The 20,104-nt window shown below is 37.4% G+C and overlaps 1 protein-coding gene across 1 annotated transcript; it reads right to left on the bottom strand.

The window, feature by feature from the left end:
- Positions 1 to 3,051: 3,051 nt before the first annotated feature.
- On the bottom strand, positions 3,052 to 13,800 carry LOC137738776 (pre-mRNA-processing-splicing factor 8A). The gene is made up of 15 exons (XM_068478249.2): positions 13,369 to 13,800; positions 12,570 to 12,693; positions 12,361 to 12,453; positions 11,839 to 12,229; positions 7,752 to 11,164; positions 7,344 to 7,597; positions 6,320 to 6,936; positions 6,130 to 6,236; positions 5,783 to 6,037; positions 5,142 to 5,615; positions 4,742 to 4,903; positions 4,431 to 4,628; positions 4,037 to 4,315; positions 3,667 to 3,909; positions 3,052 to 3,551 (listed from the first exon to the last, which is right to left on the bottom strand). The coding sequence occupies exons 1-15, from the start codon at positions 13,608 to 13,610 to the stop codon at positions 3,360 to 3,362; spliced, it is 7,044 nt and encodes a 2,347-aa protein (XP_068334350.2). The 5' UTR covers positions 13,611 to 13,800; the 3' UTR covers positions 3,052 to 3,359.
- Positions 13,801 to 20,104: the final 6,304 nt, after the last annotated feature.

Below are 20,104 nucleotides of genomic sequence, written 5' to 3'. Positions count from 1 at the left end.
GACTGAACCAAACCGAAAAAAAAATCATATATAAATACAAAAAAATACATGTTGCCGTCAGGGTGTTTGAACCCTTTTCCTGCGGGTTGGGGTTGGTTGTTGCAAGCCAACTTGACTGTAGGCTTTGTGTTGTTATAATTGTACCAGTAATTTATTTATAGGTTTCTTATGTTTAATGCTTTATAAAATTTCTTAACTTTACAAACACTAGCCGTCTCACTCTCATTTCATTTCAGATCTCAAACACCTCTCTGTTCCGTTCGCTGCTTCCTCTTTGCCTTTGCTTCCTCTCTCTCTCTCTCTCTCTCTCTCTCTCCCTCCCTCTCCTTCCTCTCTTCCTCCAAATCACTCTCTCTCCAGTCTTCTCCTGTCCTCCTCGCGGATTCCTTCTTCCAAACCATGATTTTCCCTCACCCTTTTCGAGATCCGACGAAAAGAGGAATTGAAAGAGCTTGCGACGATCATGACGATATCACTATTGAAGTCCGATTATGGTATTTAGAAGAACCCAATTGCTTTTTTTTTTTCGATTTGCATCGATCAGTTAATTTGTTGAGTTATTTCATGATTTTGTAAATTTTAAAGTTTTTGAATTTTGAATCCTGGTGATGTACATTTCCTTGAAGAATATATGTTTATGTATTTGCTTAACTTTTGAAAATTTGAATTTGTTCTGCTTGATCACAAGTAGTTGAATTACTTGAATATATTCAGGATTTTGAGGCTCTCAATTCTCTGATATATGAGAACTGGGAGGTTGATAGGTAGGTTCCTTCTATTTACATCATTTAAAAATAAAAATAAAAAACCGAAAAAAACCAAAACCGAACCTGAAAAAACCGAAACCGAAAAAAATCGAACCGAAAAAAAAATGAACCGAACCGAACCGAACCAAAATTTCGGTTCGGTTTCGATTTTGGCAAAAAACCGAACCGTTTTGAACCGAACCGAGCCCTAGAGTTCACTGCAAGATTTCCAGACTTCAAGTTTTAGATGTAATCTTGAGGACAAGGTTTAATTGAAGGGTGGGGCAATGTTTGGGTTGTGATTATCTTAATCGTAGTTTAGCTACTAAATACGTATTTTTAATTAAGTTGTTAAATGGTTAGTTATGCCAATTGGCTTATGGTGCTTGGGGAACTATATATGTAACCAATTGTGAAGGAGAATGAACAACGGTTATATTCAAAGAAAAATATTTTAAAACAAAAATATATCTTCCTCTCTCTATCTCCTCCTTTTGTGCTATTCCTCCATTGTCACCGCTACTTGTACGTTGAGTTAAGGAAATATGAGAATTGGTGCATATCAATCAGCCCAACAGTTCAGATGACAAAAGTTCCCTCAAAACCATTCATCCGAGCCGTCCGATCTTAACCCTAGATGGGCATTCTCGTCATTTGAACACCAAAAGGGCCAGCCTCATCAACATTTGAGGCAAGCCCAGCAAACACAGCCCAAAACGAAGCAACCCAGCCCACCAACAGTAGCGGTAGAGAGATTCAGTGGCAGATTCGTAAATAAAGTGAAATCAATCCCCAAAACACTGTCCATTTGTACAATGTCAATTTCTCCCTTCCTTTAGACTAAAGTAATGATTTGATCATTAATCAAATTCAATTAATTTATCATATTTATTTGATTGTAATGGTTTGTGGCAGATTAAAAGCAATGAAGTGATTGATAGTGGAGGATACTGATATAGCAAGAGCACTCATCAACTATACTGACACTAATTCTATTGAGGTCTTGGTGCTTGGGGCTGCATCCAAAAACAGCTTTGGCTTTTTCTTCTCCTTCAGATCTCATTATTTCTTGTCCATCTCATGTATTTGTTCTGCTACACCTTAATTAGTTAGTTAATTATAAATTTATAATCCTAATCTTGTTGTTTTCACAAAAAGATTCAAAAATAAAGACATTCCAAGCAGTGTGTCAAAAGAGGCACCAAACTTTTGCTCTGTGTATACCATCGGCAAAGGAAAGATCATGCATTTGCGACCAGCTACCGCTGAACCCTCAAAACCTTCCCTACATTATCAAATACAACGGTAGCCAAGGCAATATAATGATTCGAAAGATTTGCAACAACACATAAGGCTCCACCAGCACTCCAGAGGTTTGTTTCTGGGAGGCTGTCTCAGCAAAACATAGGGTATGGACGAGAATCATCATTTGACTAGAGACTTTGTTAAGCATATTGGAAAATTGAAGCGTAAAATCTAATGACGTGTATTCACAGGAAGAGGATCTTCACCGGTGGAAATTGGCCGGAGAGCACAGATTAGAAGAGGCACAACTCGCTGAGGAAGCTGCATTTGCACTGGCACAAAAGGAGAACGCGAAAAGTAATGCAGCGATTGAGGCGGCACAAGCATCGGAAAGGGTTGCACCCACTTTCCCCGAGATGCTTGACCCTGGCCTGTTGAGGAAGCCTTAAAGTTGGCGCAGCTCGCATTAGAGTGCAATGAAATGAGGCGAAAAGACAGACTGGATCTTGGTAAGATTGTACTAGCATAGCTAAACAGACTGAGAGCAACGAGAGCATGAATTCTTTCAAGCTAGGTGGTAGTGCACTAAACTCACCAAGACAAGTACGTTACTGAACAAGCATGAAAGCTTTTCTTTGTTATAACTTTATTCTGCGTTTGTCCGCAAAGTTTTTCGTTTTGCTTTGTTGTTTGGTTTCAATGTAGGATGTGATGAGCGACCGCCAACCGGAATACTATAGCCGTTCGAGCACATCATCGTATGCCGAAAGAATGATATCCGGTTATGTTGTCAGGCATTAGCTTAGAATTTCAAATTTCAAATACAGCCTAGAAGTAGCCAAATTTATGTGTTAATCGGATTACGTAAGAAGGATAATGTTGTACTTTTTGACCCTAGACCCTAAACAGAACGAGACTGAGTTACAGGCCGCATCAAATTTGGCAAGAGACTTGTAACTCAAGTAATTTAAAAACGTTTATCCTTAAACCTGATGTTCTATATTCAAATGACTACAAAATACAACGAGGAGTTCTCGCCAGCCTAAGGACATTCTCGTGATTGGCAGAAGGAAACGGAACAATCAACAATATGATCAAAGATCTGGACGAGAAATACTTGTACTACAAGCAGTCTACTTTCTACCACTTCAAGCATTCTACTTTCTTTCAGCAACAAAACTAGTACTCTCTTCTCCTAGCTCAAATATTTACAGGCCTCGTCAAAAAACACAAACGTACGTTCGTCCCAACTAGCTTTACAGGTGCACAAGCATTTTCATCCACAAGGATTCTTACAATAAAAATAAGGGTTTCTGAATACAAAACAACCCTTGTATCACCTCTGCATTACATCTGACAACAAAAGTTTTATGTGAAAGTATCATCGCGATCTCCTTCCACTGTATCACCCTCCTCCAGGTTGCTGAACTCAAGGTAATGGGTCGGCCGGTGGTCCTCATGATAGTACTCCCTGGGTGTTCCAAGCTTGATGCCGTACTTCATGCTCGGCGTATGCTTCACCCCCATGAAGTTGTAGTTCCATGGACCAGTGTCCGGAATCTTAAAACCAAACAGAAAATAAACAAATTAACCCAGTAAAAGTAGAGACCCTCCAACAATATTAGATTTAGTGGGAACACAAATAGGCCGAACAAAGTGTATTTACAAATCTCACCATATAGAAACCAAGGAAGCGGTCACTGAGAAGCATCTGCACCTTCTCGTAATGAGTGGGAAGGTATCCGTGAGGATTGCTTCCTGTGTCTTTATTGACACGTCCCCATTCATAACCAGATGGAGTAAGCTTGTACGCAGTTAAGGAGCAGGAACCTGGAGTGAAACTGCAGGTTAAAATGATGCATTTCTCCCCATCCCATTGCTTGGTGTTCTCTAAAATCTTAGCATGAGAAGTGAGATCCTGCAAAGCAACAAAAGGAAAGGGTTATTTTCTTGTTCGCCACATTCCTCTATAGAAAGCAAACCCCAAACAAGCATAACAATCAATCAAAGATCAGAGGGATTGATAGATTGATCATGCAAAATACCTGAGGAGAAAGCTGAGGAAGCTCATTCGGCTGTGTGTGCATCCATCCCAGAGGCTCCAAATCGTTGAGGAAATCATGATCAGGAAGAGCTGATGGAAGATGAACTTGCTGGTGGGTACCCCATTGTGGTGGCATTGCAATGCAGCGGATTTCCTTGACCTGAGGGTTATCGGGTGGGCTTATGCCATACAAGTAACCAGCTATTTGCGTCCTCAGATCCGCAATGCAGATGAACTTTTTTAAAATGTTCTTTGGCATAATATAGGTGTAACCCGTTTCCTGTAACACCATTCATGCTCCCATGTCAATGAATTGAACAAACAAGGATAAGAATAAGAAAAGATCAAAACACAAAAACTATAAAATATCATATTTATTAAAAATAGAACCCTACCTTAATATCTTCTGAATTCACATATATATGATTGACACGGAGATATAGATTTGTAGCTGATATTGCTCTCACACGCCAATCAGTTTTGGAGCCAAATGCACTTTGCTCATAGGGACTAGTAGTGGTGACAATGAGTTCATCACCATGCACATTTGTAGTCCGTGTTGTGACTGCTGTCAGCTGGCTGGCTTCTTTGGCCTGAAAATGCAAATTCAACAATATAAGTTAACTTGAGTCATGAAGAACAAGTCTACATATACACGTCGGTGCTGTGTGTATCAAAATGCAAACCACCAGAAGAGAAACATCACCTGTTTTTCTATTTCCGCAATTTGCTGCCTCTGTTGCGAAGGTGGGGTGATCTCAGCTCCAAGTATAATGTCACGGATCTCAGATTGTGTTAGGGCTGATGTATTCACATTGTTCTTTTTTGCGTAGTCTGACAATATGAGATCCCTAAGAGCAACCTCAACCTGTACCATGCATCATAGAAGTGTGAAAAGGTTAACAATATGGTCGACCGTGGAAAATCTAGCAAAGGTCCATTTGGATACAAAAATCAAAATCATTTTCAGATTTCTGGACAGATCAATAAATGTAACAGACGATGACTAAAGGTTGTCATAGCAACTCTGACTAGTGAGAGTGTGACAACAAAAAGCTGCTTGCAGAAAAAATATTATTTAAAGGAATGCAACACAATGAGATTACCTTCATCCATTGATCATCAGAAAGAGAAGGCCAGATGTGATGTGGCTCGGTAACGACTGTTTTATCAGGCTTCAATAACATCTTTGCCTTCTCATTGTTCACATGAAGAGCACGAAGAATCAAAATTAGCCGAGAGAATGCAGTGTATGATGAAATACTCTTCAACCAATCATCATAAATATTGAAAAGAACCATCTGTGGTTCAGTAGCCTTCAATATCAGATCACCAAACTTCTCAATCTTCAAACAAGCTTGAAAAGGAAGCTGCAGCTCACTTCCTTTTATGACTATGTTGGGGAAATCGAGCAAATGAACCTCTAAGGGATCCAACATTCCCTTACGAGTCACAATAATTTGCTTTGGCTGTTCTTCCACTGGCAAAGAACGCACAAGTGCAGCAACTTCTTCTGCAGTTTTCCACTTTGCCAACTGACCAAGACGCTTCTGTCCTGCCCAGACACTAGTGTGGATAACCTGCAAAATAAGAACTTATGACATGAGGTTCAAAACCTCCACAGAAGGGTGAGAAAAGGAAGAAAGAGAGAGAGAGAGGGGGGGGGGGGGGGGGGGGGGGGGGGGGGGGTGTGGGGTTGTGGTGTTTGTGTGTGGGGTTGAGGGATATCACAGAAACAGAGACATACCTTCAGGAATAACTGCCCCGTCCTTGGATTGAATATGAAGATAGCACCATTGATTGGTTTTGTAGTGAGATTTCCTTCAAATGTCTTATGGATTGTAACACGATACACATTGGTGTCATCAACAAACCAAATAATTTGATTGCTGAAGATCTCCCCATAGTTTTGGGATGATAAATATGGCTCTGTAGGCTCAGAAGAATATAGCTGCAATCCTTTCCTTATTCGCTCCCTCAGGACATATAAGGCTGGATTTGACTGCAAGCACACGAAGACCAATTAGTTAGCTGCTTCTGTTTTAATCTATTCAGAAAATATATCATAAAACTTCAAATGTGCAGTTGACTAACTTTCATGATCTTGTTCATTGCCTGTTGAAGCAGGGGTTTTGAACCAGGAAACCAGTTACCAAATGCAGAATGCAAATTATAGGCCAAATCAAGACCAATCATCACCCCTGCATGGAACAAGCATGATTAAATTCCCAAAAAAGATAAATACAGACACTGAAACAGTATGGCAACCAGAAAAACCACATACCTGTGGGAGAAGGATAGATGGACATGTTGTCAGTGGTATAGTCCATAAACTTCGCTCGGGTGTAACGCTCAATATCGTGAGAATCATAATCTCCCCAACGCAGTTGTACATCTATCCAGTACTTATTGCTCGCTTTCTGGTCAAAGACATCCTTGGGCTCAGCTACAAGACTAGGTTTTGACATTGGCCATCGATGGGCAGCAAACAGAAGAATGTCAGCACAAGAGCTGTTCATTTTGTAACTCTTCCTGGGATGTATCGTTTCTTTCTGCACAGTTTCAATTTCCAAAGCATCCAACTCTTGATCCAAAACCTGACAGAGATCCATGACAACACTTTCATGAATCTTCTGCCACAAGTGAGCACGGAATATCTGAATCAGTGATATCTTCAAGGTTGGAATCTTCCCATGCATAAATATTCCAGTTAAATCTAGCTGCACTTGGAAACCAACATATACGTTGGCCCGATTTATGGTAGGTGACCACCAAAGAGTAAATCTACGATTAGGGATTTGATTGAGCCCAGATCTCTGTGCATTGGTCAACTTTTTATACTTCATCGACTCCTCAAAACCAGATGCTTTCTCCCAGAAGAGCCCCTCCCATGTAGGAAAGCTGAAATTGGAAAAAAAAAAAAATGTTCAGTGATGTGCAATTAACTTTCAAAATCAACAGAAATACAGACACTTTACAGAACTTATTTGCCATCCATAACCTGATGTCACTTAAAGATGAAAGCATATGTTAAAACTTAAAACTGACATCTGTTTTCCACACAACCATATATAAGTTTCACCTTTGATATACACCTAAAGCACATGCTAGAATACAAAAAGGCCCCTTAAATATGCTAGGATGCATTTATGTTCCGATGTAATGATGGCTTCTGATTAGTTGCATAAGAAGTAATCTCAGCTATACTTGTGTAGGTCAATATCTTTCATACACAAGCCATGTAATAAAGCACAGTATAATGTTCTGTAGTTTATGGTTTAGGATGACAACAATAGATATTAACTTACTATGTTCCTTTGAATAATGTATGCTCAAGGATTCCTTCAACACCTCCAAGGGCTTGAATCACATCAGTTCGGTAGTTGTTTAAGTTCCATAACTTTCCATCATGCCTCTGGTGTGTCCACCAGAAAGGATTTTGTTTCAACACCTGGTACTGCTTAAAATCTGTCCGAACTCTCCATCCTTTGTCATATGCTAAAGTATGCCGGTCCTTCTGGAACAAAGTATTTATGCGTGGTATTCCCCTATCCCATGAATCCTGTCAACCAAACGAAAAAGTATTTAGAACAATGCAGCAGAATGAAGAAACTAAAATAATGTACAAACCCAGACAAAAGCAAAGGAAGAAACCTTTTTGAAAAAAAATAGGATATAACAGCAGAATGAACACTGGGCAAGAACAGTATACTCACTTCCAAATCTTCAAGAGTCAGACGCCTATTTTGTGCCTGAGCTTCCTGCCTTTTCAGTGCATATTCTGCCCAAACACGTTGAGAATCTATAAATTCACTCTCCCATGGCTGTATGTAACGGTAAAGATTTGGGATTAGCTGGTCCTCTTCATGACTCATTCCACTCCTAAAATGAGTCACACCAACATCTGTCTGCTGACTGTAACGGAGGTCACTTTGTGGAATCAATATGTGACCCATAGATAACATGCCAAGTCCTCCAATTTCTTTTGGCGTGTAAAATATGACAGGTGGAAACCTGCTAGGCATCTTTGAATTCAACCCAATCTTAATGCGGGTCTGAATTTTGTTTTCACATTTGACAAGCAAATCCAACAGTTCTTGTGTATGAACAGTTGCTTCACGGAAGTAAGTCATTAGACCAATAAGCGCTGTATTCCATTTGTTAACGATTTTTGTAAACGTTGTAGACCCTGAAGACATAAGAATCTGCCTCACACGATTCTCAAACACCTTCATGTGTTCATCATCAACACGTAAGAAAGCAACTGCAGTCCTCTCCTTTGTCTGCTCATTCTGCAAATTCCAAACCCCATCCCTCGTGTTACTAAATGCTTCTTGACTCATTCTTATCTTCGGAAGCATCCGAACTTCAAATCCAGACATACTGAAAAGCAAATTTGGATTATCCTTGCTGTAAACAGACACAAAGCTGTTCTCCCACTCCAAAGTTGTGATGCTTCGAGGGAGACGGTTCTTCATATCCCAAAAAACACTCCTCCCAAGATTGACATCATGTTTCATAAGCCTCATTCTAGCATCTCTTGGCCAGCATTTCTTATTATTGTATCCAACCATATTTTCATTATTGGGGTCCGGATGCTCAGTAAGATATCGCTGAATAAGGTCCCTAGCCTCCTCGTGGGTGAAGCGGAACAAGATATGCACCCTGTCTATGTATCTAGAATACAGCCTGATAGGATGCCGAGTCTCAACCTTTGTATCCCAATAAGTGATGAACTCATTTGGCATCTGGGGTGGACCGGCAATCTCACTGGCTCGAGTCAGCCCAAGAAGTAACAGATCCAACACAAGCCCATAATATTGTACTACAAAAGATGCAAACTGAAGACCACGTATGAGACCATACGAATTTGTATGACTCATATCTTTGTAGGACAACACCACATTGTTCTTTGCAGTGACATAATCAGCAATATTATGGTCAAGAACGAGCCGCAGGAGCCTATTTAGCATTGTCAAGTCGATCTTCTCAAAGAACTTCTCAAACTTTGTTTGAAGCATCACCACACATTGCCCCTCACTTGTATCCCATATGCTCTGCAAATTATTGATTCCCTGACACCACTTATAAACCAAGAGTGGAGGTGGCTCTGAATCTGCAGGCTTGATCCAGTTGGGAAAGAGATGACGTTTGTCACCCTCATACCATAAATATTGATCAAGATATGCATCTGTAATCTTCTCAAGAGGTTCTATCTCATAAACTGGAATCAGATAGCTATACAAGTCCATGAACTCTATGCCAACTTCTTTGAATGCACGCTGAGTGAGCAAGTGACGCTTAATTCGTGACAATGCCTCATGAGGATTATCATAGGCTTGTTCAATGAGACCCAGCTCTTCTCTTTGAAGTTGGTTCAATCTTACAGCCACACTATAAGACTCCTTCAACCTCTCCAGAGCAAGGATCAGAAGCTTGGTATCATGCTTGTACGACAATGGAGGGAATGGAATGGGTGTAAACTTCCTTGACTCTAACCAGTGCACAGTTGTCGTGTAAATTGCAACTGCCTCTTCTGGTGTGACATATGGACCATCTTTCAAATAATTGTGCTGTCGTTCCTGCTCCGCCTTTAGCCAGAGACGAGTTAATCTTCCAAGATTCTTTCGACAAACTGTCTTATCAACAGTAGCACCTCTTCTTATACGTTCACGGTTATAATGAGCAACATTTGTCCACCAGTCTGCCTTTGATTTGACATAACGAAGAATCATATTTTCAATGGGAACTGGCAAACCAGGAACCTTCCAAGGAATGTTTGCTTTCCAGCAACGCCATGCCTCACTGAGATGTTGCAAGATAGTTCTGGCCTTATTTTGCTTGATACCCTCGGGCATGGCATCAAGAACATCATGCATCACAGCAGCTCGAAGCTCCAAGTCAAAATGGCTTTCAACACGCTGCTTAGTAACAGTCTTTGCCACTCCTTTTGAATGGCGCCCCTCAAATTGACGTGCTAGTAAATTCCCCAGCCACCGTTCCAGAAGAGGAACTATGCCACGAAGGAAAAACAACCACACCCTCCACATTGGTGCCCAGAACCCACATCCCGGTCCTTTTCCCACTGGCCCAGTATTGAACCGGTAGTAAATCAAGTGCTTCAAATCTTTGCACATTCTAATCTGCCTCATCAACCTGTACTTGTAACGGTACATTCCAGTCAACTGACCAACATGAGAAAACGTGTATTGTAAGCCATCAGCCAATTGAAAGGCATCAACATTACCCAAACGGAATTGGATATTGGCATCAACTACAAGCTTTGTCAACCGCAAGATTTCACGGCACAGATGAAAAGCATTACCAAACCGAGATTTCTTACGCTCCTTTGTTGTCAAGGTCTTCACAGGCTTCAGATTAAAATTGTAATCAAGGTGAAGGTAATTCAAATTTTTCCTGTGGATCAAGAGATTCAGCATGTTATAACCCTGCTTACAGACTTGAAGACCCGCTTCAGCCCAATCAAGTTCTGTAGTTTGGAAAAACTTGGTAGCTTGGAGAGATCGAAACAAATGTTTCTTCTTTTGAGCTTTGGGTGGTCTGTGATGCAGCTCATTCAATACAAAACATTTCAGCAACTTCTGATAGCTGACTCGAACTTTAACTGGATATGAAGGAGGACAATGTTCCTTATACCACTCGGACACAAGAGGTATATCTTCTGCACGACGGGTCCGACCAGATCTCATGTTAAAAGGGTGCGGGGCAAACAAAAGGGAGATTCCGGCAGCTGTTGTGTCAGTATAAAGCTGAGTATCTTTCAGAAAAGGTTCCACAACATCCGGCAACGTAAAGATATCATCTTCCTCCTCATCAGAAGTTTTCTTCTCACGCCGCTCCTTGTTAGTGCTGGGTATTGGGTGTATCAATGGATCATAATAAAACGCAGGTAGATCAGGATCCTCGGTCTTTATGTACATCACCATGGGTGTGTGATAAACACACAGCTTGACCTTCCTTGGTCTATTGTTGTAGAGATGAGGGAATGCAATTCTGTACTCTGTTCTAAGAGGTGACCGAATAATGAGTTTGTTGATGTCATTAAATTCATTCCAGTCCTCATCCCCTTTCTCCATATCCCGATACAATGGTTCAAATTTAGGTCCACCTGCAAAAGGTGTAGCAAAACAAAAGAAAAGCATATAAGTTCAAAGCTGATACACCAAATTGAACAACAGGAAAAGATATAACCTAACAACGGCCTTTTTTTAGTTACTCTGTAAGTTAATATTTGTGAAAGGTCACGAAGAAAACAGCGAGCAGCAGAGCATTATCCAAAAACAGTAAACATAACCCTGGCCTAGCACTAACATCCAACATGGGCAGTAAAAAATTAAAAGGAACCACCACTGCACCAAAAATTTTAAAGAGAAAGATTTAAAGTATAATAATGATTGAGACACAACAATGTATATGCTAAATGATTTTAAAGAGAAAGATTTAAAGTATAATAATGATTGAGACACAACAATGTATATGCTAAATGAAGGAATCAATTGATACTATTATTTCCATAGACTGCGCATTCAACTTCTTAAAATCATGCAAAGTGTGAAGATATAGTGTCAAGCAGGAATCCAGAATCACATCAATCCGCAAACAGACCCCTTTGGACCTGACAACTATTAATATTGCTAGACAAATGTATCAAGCAACAGTCCATTTCATAGAAGGTTGACACTAGAAAGACACACCACAAACAAACATTGAAAAACAAAAACAATGAAACAAGAGTTATTTTCCTTTCAATAAGTGGCAAGACAAGAGAAAAAATATGGATACCTGGAATGCACATGTTGAGTGCTTTGGCTGTAAAAAAAGACTCCATGTCAAACAGGTAGAAATAATTGCGGTCAATAAGATCAGAAAGCAGCTGTCCTGCTAGTCGATGAAGAGTTGCCATGATCGGAAGCGACAGATGCCACTTCCTATAACTTGGACCGTTAATGAGCTTTGTTTTGACAAGAGGTTTATGGTCATAAAACCATGTATACACAGCAGAATCTTCTTCTTCATCCAACTCCAACTGAATTGGCTCTAGAGGATCAACATCTAACAGATTATCAGCATAGTCTAATGGAGGTTCCTCGTCATCAAATGGTGGAAACCGCATTCTTTTGAAATGCCGACGATCCCTCTTCTCCCTTCTCATCATAATCCACATCGTACCCCACTGTACAAATTAAATAAAACGAATCCACTAAATATCAACAAGGAGCAAGAAAAGACTATAAACTTCAAAAATTGGATAGCATACTATATAACTTAAGCAGCATATCAATGATATGAAAGAGAGATAAGCACCTGAGCCAAATAGATGGGTTCAACAACCCATGGTATTTCATTTACAAATGTAATTGCCCCAGTTATATGGTACAAAACCTTCACATCCCGGACCTGTTACAGAAGTGATTAATAAAATCAGTGCCACTTTGGTAGATATCACATAATGGACAAATTTAACCATCAAAAATGAAAAGTTTGTAAGGATATGAGAGACATAGAACAAGTACCTGCTCCCATGGCATTGGCATATTCTCGAGGAGCTTGTAAACTGCATGGGGGACAAACTTAAGCGCTCCGAGATACACTCGTTTATCATGACGAAATTTCTTTGAGGACATGTCCCCATGGTCTCTGTCAAAGGACACACCAAATTAAATACTATTCAGGACAAGATCTACCTAATGCAGTAAAGTACAAGCACATTCATTACACGAAACCATGAAGGGTCAGGACACCAGTAAAAAGCATGAAAAAACATAATCATGCCGATTCTAAATAGTGATAACAGAAACGAAATCATACTTGTGAATTCGAAAAACTTTCTAATGAATCAATTTTTCGTGAAAGATGAATATGTACAACAAAAAATAAAAGATATCTCCAATGAAAAATTGAAGTTTCTCTATCTCACATATTCAACCAAAAACAAATCAATTTTCCACTGCTCCTTCTAGGGTGCGTATAAATTGACAAACGATCCAAAGATTTTCTCATACAATACTTAACCCAACAACATTCAACAATAACCATAAATCTCAAACCCAAAATCGGTCTAACCTCTTCAATAACCTCACACTTACCTGCTTCGTGAACAATTTCAACACACTAATACTTAAGCAACCCTATTCTTCACAGTTCTTCTTCCTATGAATTTTCTAGTCAGCTCGTTGAAATATAAACACAAAAACCCCAAAACAAATCCCCTATCCGAAACCTAACCTACAGATCTTCGACGCCAAAATGTATATGAAAAATCAAATAAGCATAACAAAGATATACATCAAAGTGAAGCAGAAGCAAACTAACCTAATGATCTTCCTGACATGTTCAGGAGGCATATCCTCCTTCTGCGACTCGACGAACCCGAACTTGCGCTTATAGCTATACCGCTTGGAATTTAGTTGCTGCCATTTCCGGGCCTTCTCCTCAAGCTTCGCCTCGGCATCAGCTGGAGAAGGCAATACCGTGTAAGATGGCTGAGCAGCCGGCGGTGGCGGAATCGACGAACCACCGGTGCCAGGCGGCGCAATCTGGCCGTTGTTCCACATACCGCCGAACAAGAAACCGAATCGAATGTGAAACCCTGCACAAGGCTTGCGAGAGAGAGATTTCCTGCTAGTGTTTCCGCTCGAAGAACCTTTTGAGGAGCTTCAATGGCGTTTCGCGTTTTCTAGGGTTTTGCGGGGTTTGGCTCTTGTCCCTGAAAAACGCAGAGCGGGTTTTGAGATGTTTTTCTTACAGCAACTAGCCCTTCGGCGCAGTATTCAATCCGCCTAATGAACAGTAAATATCCTAGCAATAGAATTTGCATCTCCACCGTTACACTTCAATAGCCGTGGCAATAGGCAATAAAATATTAGTATTTTTTTTATTTATAAAATAATACAAAATAATTTTAATTGTAATATCAGATAAGATTTTTAATCGTTCTCGTTGCGCCACGTGTCATTATCCGAAGTATTATTAAATAATACAAAATAATTTTATTTGTAATTTCGGATAAGATTTTTAATCGTTGTCGTTACGCCACTTGTCATAAAATCCGAAAAGACAATTATTGGGGATGGATTTCTGATAAATTTTTTAATCGTACTCGTTATACCACGTGTCATTATCTGAAAATACAATTATTGGTGATGGATTTCTGATAAGATTATTAACCAATCATTTTGTTGAAAAAAATGAATTCAAACTTTGAGACAAAGAAAGGAATGTGATTGAAAGTAGTTGAGAAAATATGAAATTGTTGTGTAAGGTAGATGATAATGAGAAAGTATTTATAGAAAAGTAAAAACAATTTTTTTTACAATTTTTTTCAGATTTTTCAGATTTTTTTTTTAATTTTTTTTAATTTTTTACAATTTTTTTAAAATTTTTATTCAATTAATTAATCTCTGCCGTTGGATATAAAAAAATTTGAATTCCAACACTCCAGATTGTGTCACGTGTCACAACGGTAACTTTTCAGATTTTTAAAACTATTTTTTCTTTTATTTTTTTATTTATAAAGCATTTTAATATCCACAGTTGATCTCAGATCGAACGGTGGATATTAAATCTGACTTCTTTTTTTTTTTACCGTTGAGATCGAACGGTCCAAATTAAGTGACCGTTGAGATCTAACGCACCGTGGGAAGCCACGTGGCTTCCCAACGGTAACTGACAGCCTTTTTTTTTTTTTCTGATTTTTGTGTCGGCGACGCGCCCCCATGCGCGAGTGGGGTGCACGCGCCTGACACAAAAAAAATTAAATATTGCGCTGACGCCACCCTGGCGTCAGCCTGACGTCACGTCCACCTCGGGCTCTCGGGCTGGCAATCCCCCACGGGCCCGGAGCTCGGGCCTCCACCTTCGGTCGAGCTGGCCCACGCTGGAGCTGATCCCCTGGCCCTCGGGCCCTTGTTTTCTCCCCTGTCCCCCGAGCCAAACCCAACGCTAGGCTTGCTCTTAGGAGAGAGAGAGGCGGTCGTATCGCACGTGACAGTAATGAGGGGTGAGGACCAGACCGTCTTTGGAATGGGCTTACTTCAATAGTTGGATTCTGGTGTGGGCTTTTGGACGACCCAAATTGAATTTAAGCCCACAAACATTAATCCAGTTTTTTATTTTTCCCTATGTGAACCTAAATCCAATTATTTCAAAAGGTTTGTCGTATACAAAAGTTGAACTTAAGATATTTCGCACAAAAGTTAAGGGAGATGATATTAGGACTTGTTTGGACAGCTTTTAAAATGACTAACAGCTATTTTAGTAAAAATACTTTTGAAATCAATCCTTTGTAAAAAGAGTAAATTGTAGTAATGGTCCCTTAACTTTAATCAAATTGGAGCAATGGTCCATCAACTAAAAACCCACTACCATTGGTCCCTCAACTTATCAAAATGTGTAGCTATAGTCATTTTCATCAATTTAGTCAAAATTTTGTCAAAATAAGTTATGTTGGAATAACCATTTATATAATTAGGGTTCATCAACTCATCAAAATGTGTAATTATGGTCCTTTTCGTCAACTATGTCAAAATTTTTGTCAAAACGAGTTATGTTGGAAGGATCATTGCTACAATTAGGTTAAAGTTAAGGGACCATTTCTCCAGTTGAATTAAAGTTGAGGGACCAATGGTAATAGATTTTTAATTAAGGGACCATAACTGGACATTTTGATGAGTTGAGGTAGGCCTGGCAAACGGGTCGTGTCTATCGTGTTCGTGTCGTTTTCGTGTAACACCTGTTATCTTAACGGGTCGTGTCATGTCACACCCGTTATCTTAACGGGTCCTTAACATGTCGTGTCACTTTACCCAACGGGTAAAGTGACCCGACCCGTTATGACCCGTTATGACCCGTTAAGAAAAATATATTTTTTTTTTAAATTTGCACATACCACACATTGCCACATAAATATTACTTCAAAACATTAAAACATTTCTCGTTCAAGTACTATATCTACACTCGAAAATCCAAGCATATACAAACAATTTTGACGGTTTGGATCGTTGAAATTAGTTTTGGAGAATTCGTAAAATGATAGATTGACTAACACTTAGAGTTTATTTATACTTTCATTAAGTATAACATAAGATTTTGTGGTATCCACTTGTGTAAATATTTTAAATTGAAGATCGAATTCATTCATTGTATTCATATAGGGTCAAGGAGTGTAGTTATAAAAAATCATCAAAATCGGAGTTAAAATAACCGTGAAATCGTGATTTTTCGTTTATAAACGTTGAAAAGCTTTATCCCGTTACTTGATCTCTGAATGTTTTTTTTTTGTGATTTTTTGCTAATGTGATCTCCAAGTATATACAAACAATTTTGACGGTTTGGATCGTTGAAATTAGTTTTGGAGAATTCGTAAAACGATAGATTGACTAACACTTAGAGTTTATTTATACTTTTATTAAGTGAACATAAGATTTTGTGGTATCCACTTGTGTAAATATTTTAAATTGAAGATCGAATTCATTCATTGTATTCATATAGGGTCAAGGAGTGTAGTTATAAAAAATCATCAAAATCGGAGTTAAAATAACCGTTAAATCGTGATTTTTCGTTTATAACCGTTGAAAAGCTTTGTCCCGGTACTTGATCTTTGAATGTTTTTTTTTTGTGATTTTTTGCTGATGTGATCTCCAAGCATATACAAACAATTTTGATGGTTTGGATCGTTGAAATTAGTTTTGGAGAATTCGTAAAACGATAGATTGACTAACACTTAGAGTTTATTTATACTTTTATTAAGTATAACATAAGATTTTGTGGTATCCACTTGTGTAAATATTTTAAATTGAAGATCGAATTCATTCATTATATTCATATAGGGTCAAGGAGTGTAGTTATAAAAAATCATCAAAATCGGAGTTAAAATAACCGTTAAATCGTGATTTTTCGTTTATAACTGTTGAAAAGCTTTGTCCCGTTACTTGATCTTTGAATGTTTTTTTTTTTTTGTGATTTTTTGCTGATGTGATCTCCAAGCATATACAAACAATTTTGACGGTTTTGATCGTTGAAATTAGTTTTGGAGAATTCATAAAACGATAGATTGACTAACACTTAGAGTTTATTTATACTTTTATTAAGTATAACATAAGATTTTGTGGTATCCACTTGTGTAAATATTTTAAATTGAAGATCGAATTCATTCATTGTATTTATATAGGGTTAAGGAGTGTAGTTATAAAAAATCATGAACATCGGAGTTAATATAACCGTTAAATCGTGATTTTTCGTTTATAACCGTTGAAAAGCTTTGTCCCGTTACTTGATCTCTGAATGTTTTTTTTTTGTGATTTTTTGCTGATGTGATCTCCAAGCATATACAAACAATTTTGACGGTTTGGATCGTTGAAATTAGTTTTGGAGAATTCGTAAAACAATAGATTGACTAACACTTAGAGTTTATTTATACTTTTATTAAGTATAACATAAGATTTTGTGGTATCCACTTGTGTAAATATTTTAAATTGAAGATCGAATTCATTCATTGTATTCATATAGGGTCAAGGAGTGTAGTTATAAAAAATCATCAAAATCGGAGTTAAAATAACCGTTAAATCGTGATTTTTCGTTTATAACCGTTGAAAAGCTTTGTCCCGTTACTTGATCTTTGAATGTTTTTTTTTTGTGATTTTTTGCTGATGTGATCTCCAAGCATATACAAACAATTTTGACGGTTTGGATCGTTGAAATTAGTTTTGGAGAATTCGTAAAACGATAGATTGACTAACACTTAGAGTTTATTTATACTTTCATTAAGTATAACATAAGATTTTGTGGTATCCACTTGTGTAAATATTTTAAATTGAAGATCGAATTCATTCATTGTATTCATATAGGGTCAAGGAGTGTAGTTATAAAAAATCATCAAAATCGGAGTTAAAATAACCGTTAAATCGTGATTTTTCGTTTATAACCGTTGAAAAGCTTTGTCCCGTTACTTGATCTCTGAATATTTTTTTTTGTGATTTTTTGCTGATGTGATCTCCAAGCATATACAAACAATTTTGACGGTTTGGATCGTTGAAATTAGTTTTGGAGAATTCGTAAAACGATAGATTGACTAACACTTAGAGTTTATTTATACTTTTATTAAGTATAACATAAGATTTTGTGGTATCCACTTGTGTAAATATTTTAAATTGAAGATCGAATTCATTCATTGTATTCATATAGGGTCAAGGAGTGTAGTTATAAATCATCAAAATCGGAGTTAAAATAACCGTTAAATCGTGATTTTTCGTTTATAACTGTTGAAAAGCTTTGTCCCGTTACTTGATCTTTGAATGTTTTTTTTTTGTGATTTTTTGTTGATGTGATCTGCAAGCATATACAAACAATTTTGACGGTTTGGATCGTTGAAATTAGTTTTGGAGAATTCGTAAAACGATAGATTGACTAACACTTAGAGTTTATTTATACTTTCATTAAGTATAACATAAGATTTTGTGGTATCCACTTGTGTAAATATTTTAAATTGAAGATCGAATTCATTCATTGTATTCATATAGGGTCAATGAGTGTAGTTATAAAAAATAATCAAAATCGGAGTTAAAATAACCGTTAAATCGTGATTTTTCGTTTATAACCGTTGAAAAGCTTTGTCCCGTTACTTGATCTCTGAATGTTTTTTTTTGTGATTTTTTGTTGATGTGATCTCCAAGCATTTACAAACAATTTTGACGGTTTGGATCGTTGAAATTAGTTTTGGAGAATTCGTAAAACGATAGATTGACTAACACTTAGAGTTTATTTATACTTTCATTAAGTATAACATAAGATTTTGTGGTATCCACTTGTGTAAATATTTTAAATTGAAGATCGAATTCATTCATTGTATTCATATAGGGTCAAGGAGTGTAGTTATAAAAAATCATCAAAATCGGAGTTAAAATAACCGTTAAATCGTGATTTTTCGTTTATAACCGTTGAAAAGCTTTGTCCCGTTACTTGATCTCTGAATGTTTATTTTTTATGATTTTTTGTTGATGTGATCTCAAAGCATATACAAACAAGTTTGACGGTTGGGATCGTTGAAATTAGTTTTGGAGAATTCGTATGCCATCAATCAAGTTCCGTGTGTGTGTGTGTATATATATATTTATTAAGTAGATTTAAATCTATTTATTTTGTATGTATAAATTATAATTGACTGGTTCACGGAATAGTACATACATCATGTGTCACGTGTGTCATTATAAAAATAGTGAGATATGTCATGACAGTCATGTGTGTGATAAAAAGTTAATAACTTAAAAAAAAAAAAATATATTTCTCACCACTTCTATTAATTTTCATTTTTCCCTCTCTTTTTTGTTTCCTTTTCAACCTTTTCTTATCATTTTCACATTTCCCTCCAACATCTTTCCCTAATTCCCTCACTTTTTTGTTTTATTTTCAACTTTTCTTAACATTTTCATTTTCCCTCCATTTTTTTTTTCAAAAAGGGCGGCAAGTTGGCAACGGCAAGAAATTGATTATTGAAATTTGAATGGAAAGAAATCACATCAAATTTCAATGGATGCAAAATCATGCAATGCATCATGCATATTAAATTATTAATTAATAATTATTATAGTTTTTATAAAATTTAATATATATATATATAATTATTATAGATAGACTTAATATTTTGGGGGTATAATTATTATAGTATATATAATTATTATAATTATTATAAACTTTATAGTTAATTTAATATATATATATATTTATTTATTATAATTTTTAGGGGTATAAAATTGTAAAATTAATGTATATAATTATTACAGTATTTTTTTAGGGTTATAAAATTATAAAAATAATATTCTGCTTATCGTGTATCGTGTTACCCACGTGTATACCCGAACCAACCCGTTATCTTAACAGGTGCTTATCGGGTTACCCGATAACGACCCGATTTGTTATCGTGTCGACCCAAACACCTGTTAATTTCGTGTCGTGTCGTGTCGGGTTATCGGGTCGTGTCAGAAATTGCTAGGCCTAAGTTGAGGGACCAATGATGATAGATGACCATAGCTACAATTTACTCTTATAAAAATTC

This window comes from Pyrus communis, chromosome 9 (genome assembly GCF_041283825.1).
Source record: "Pyrus communis isolate YQ-2024b chromosome 9, ASM4128382v1, whole genome shotgun sequence".
In the NCBI taxonomy this organism is placed as follows: Eukaryota; Viridiplantae; Streptophyta; class Magnoliopsida; order Rosales; family Rosaceae; genus Pyrus; species Pyrus communis.
This window is presented reverse-complemented; position numbering and strand designations above follow the sequence as displayed.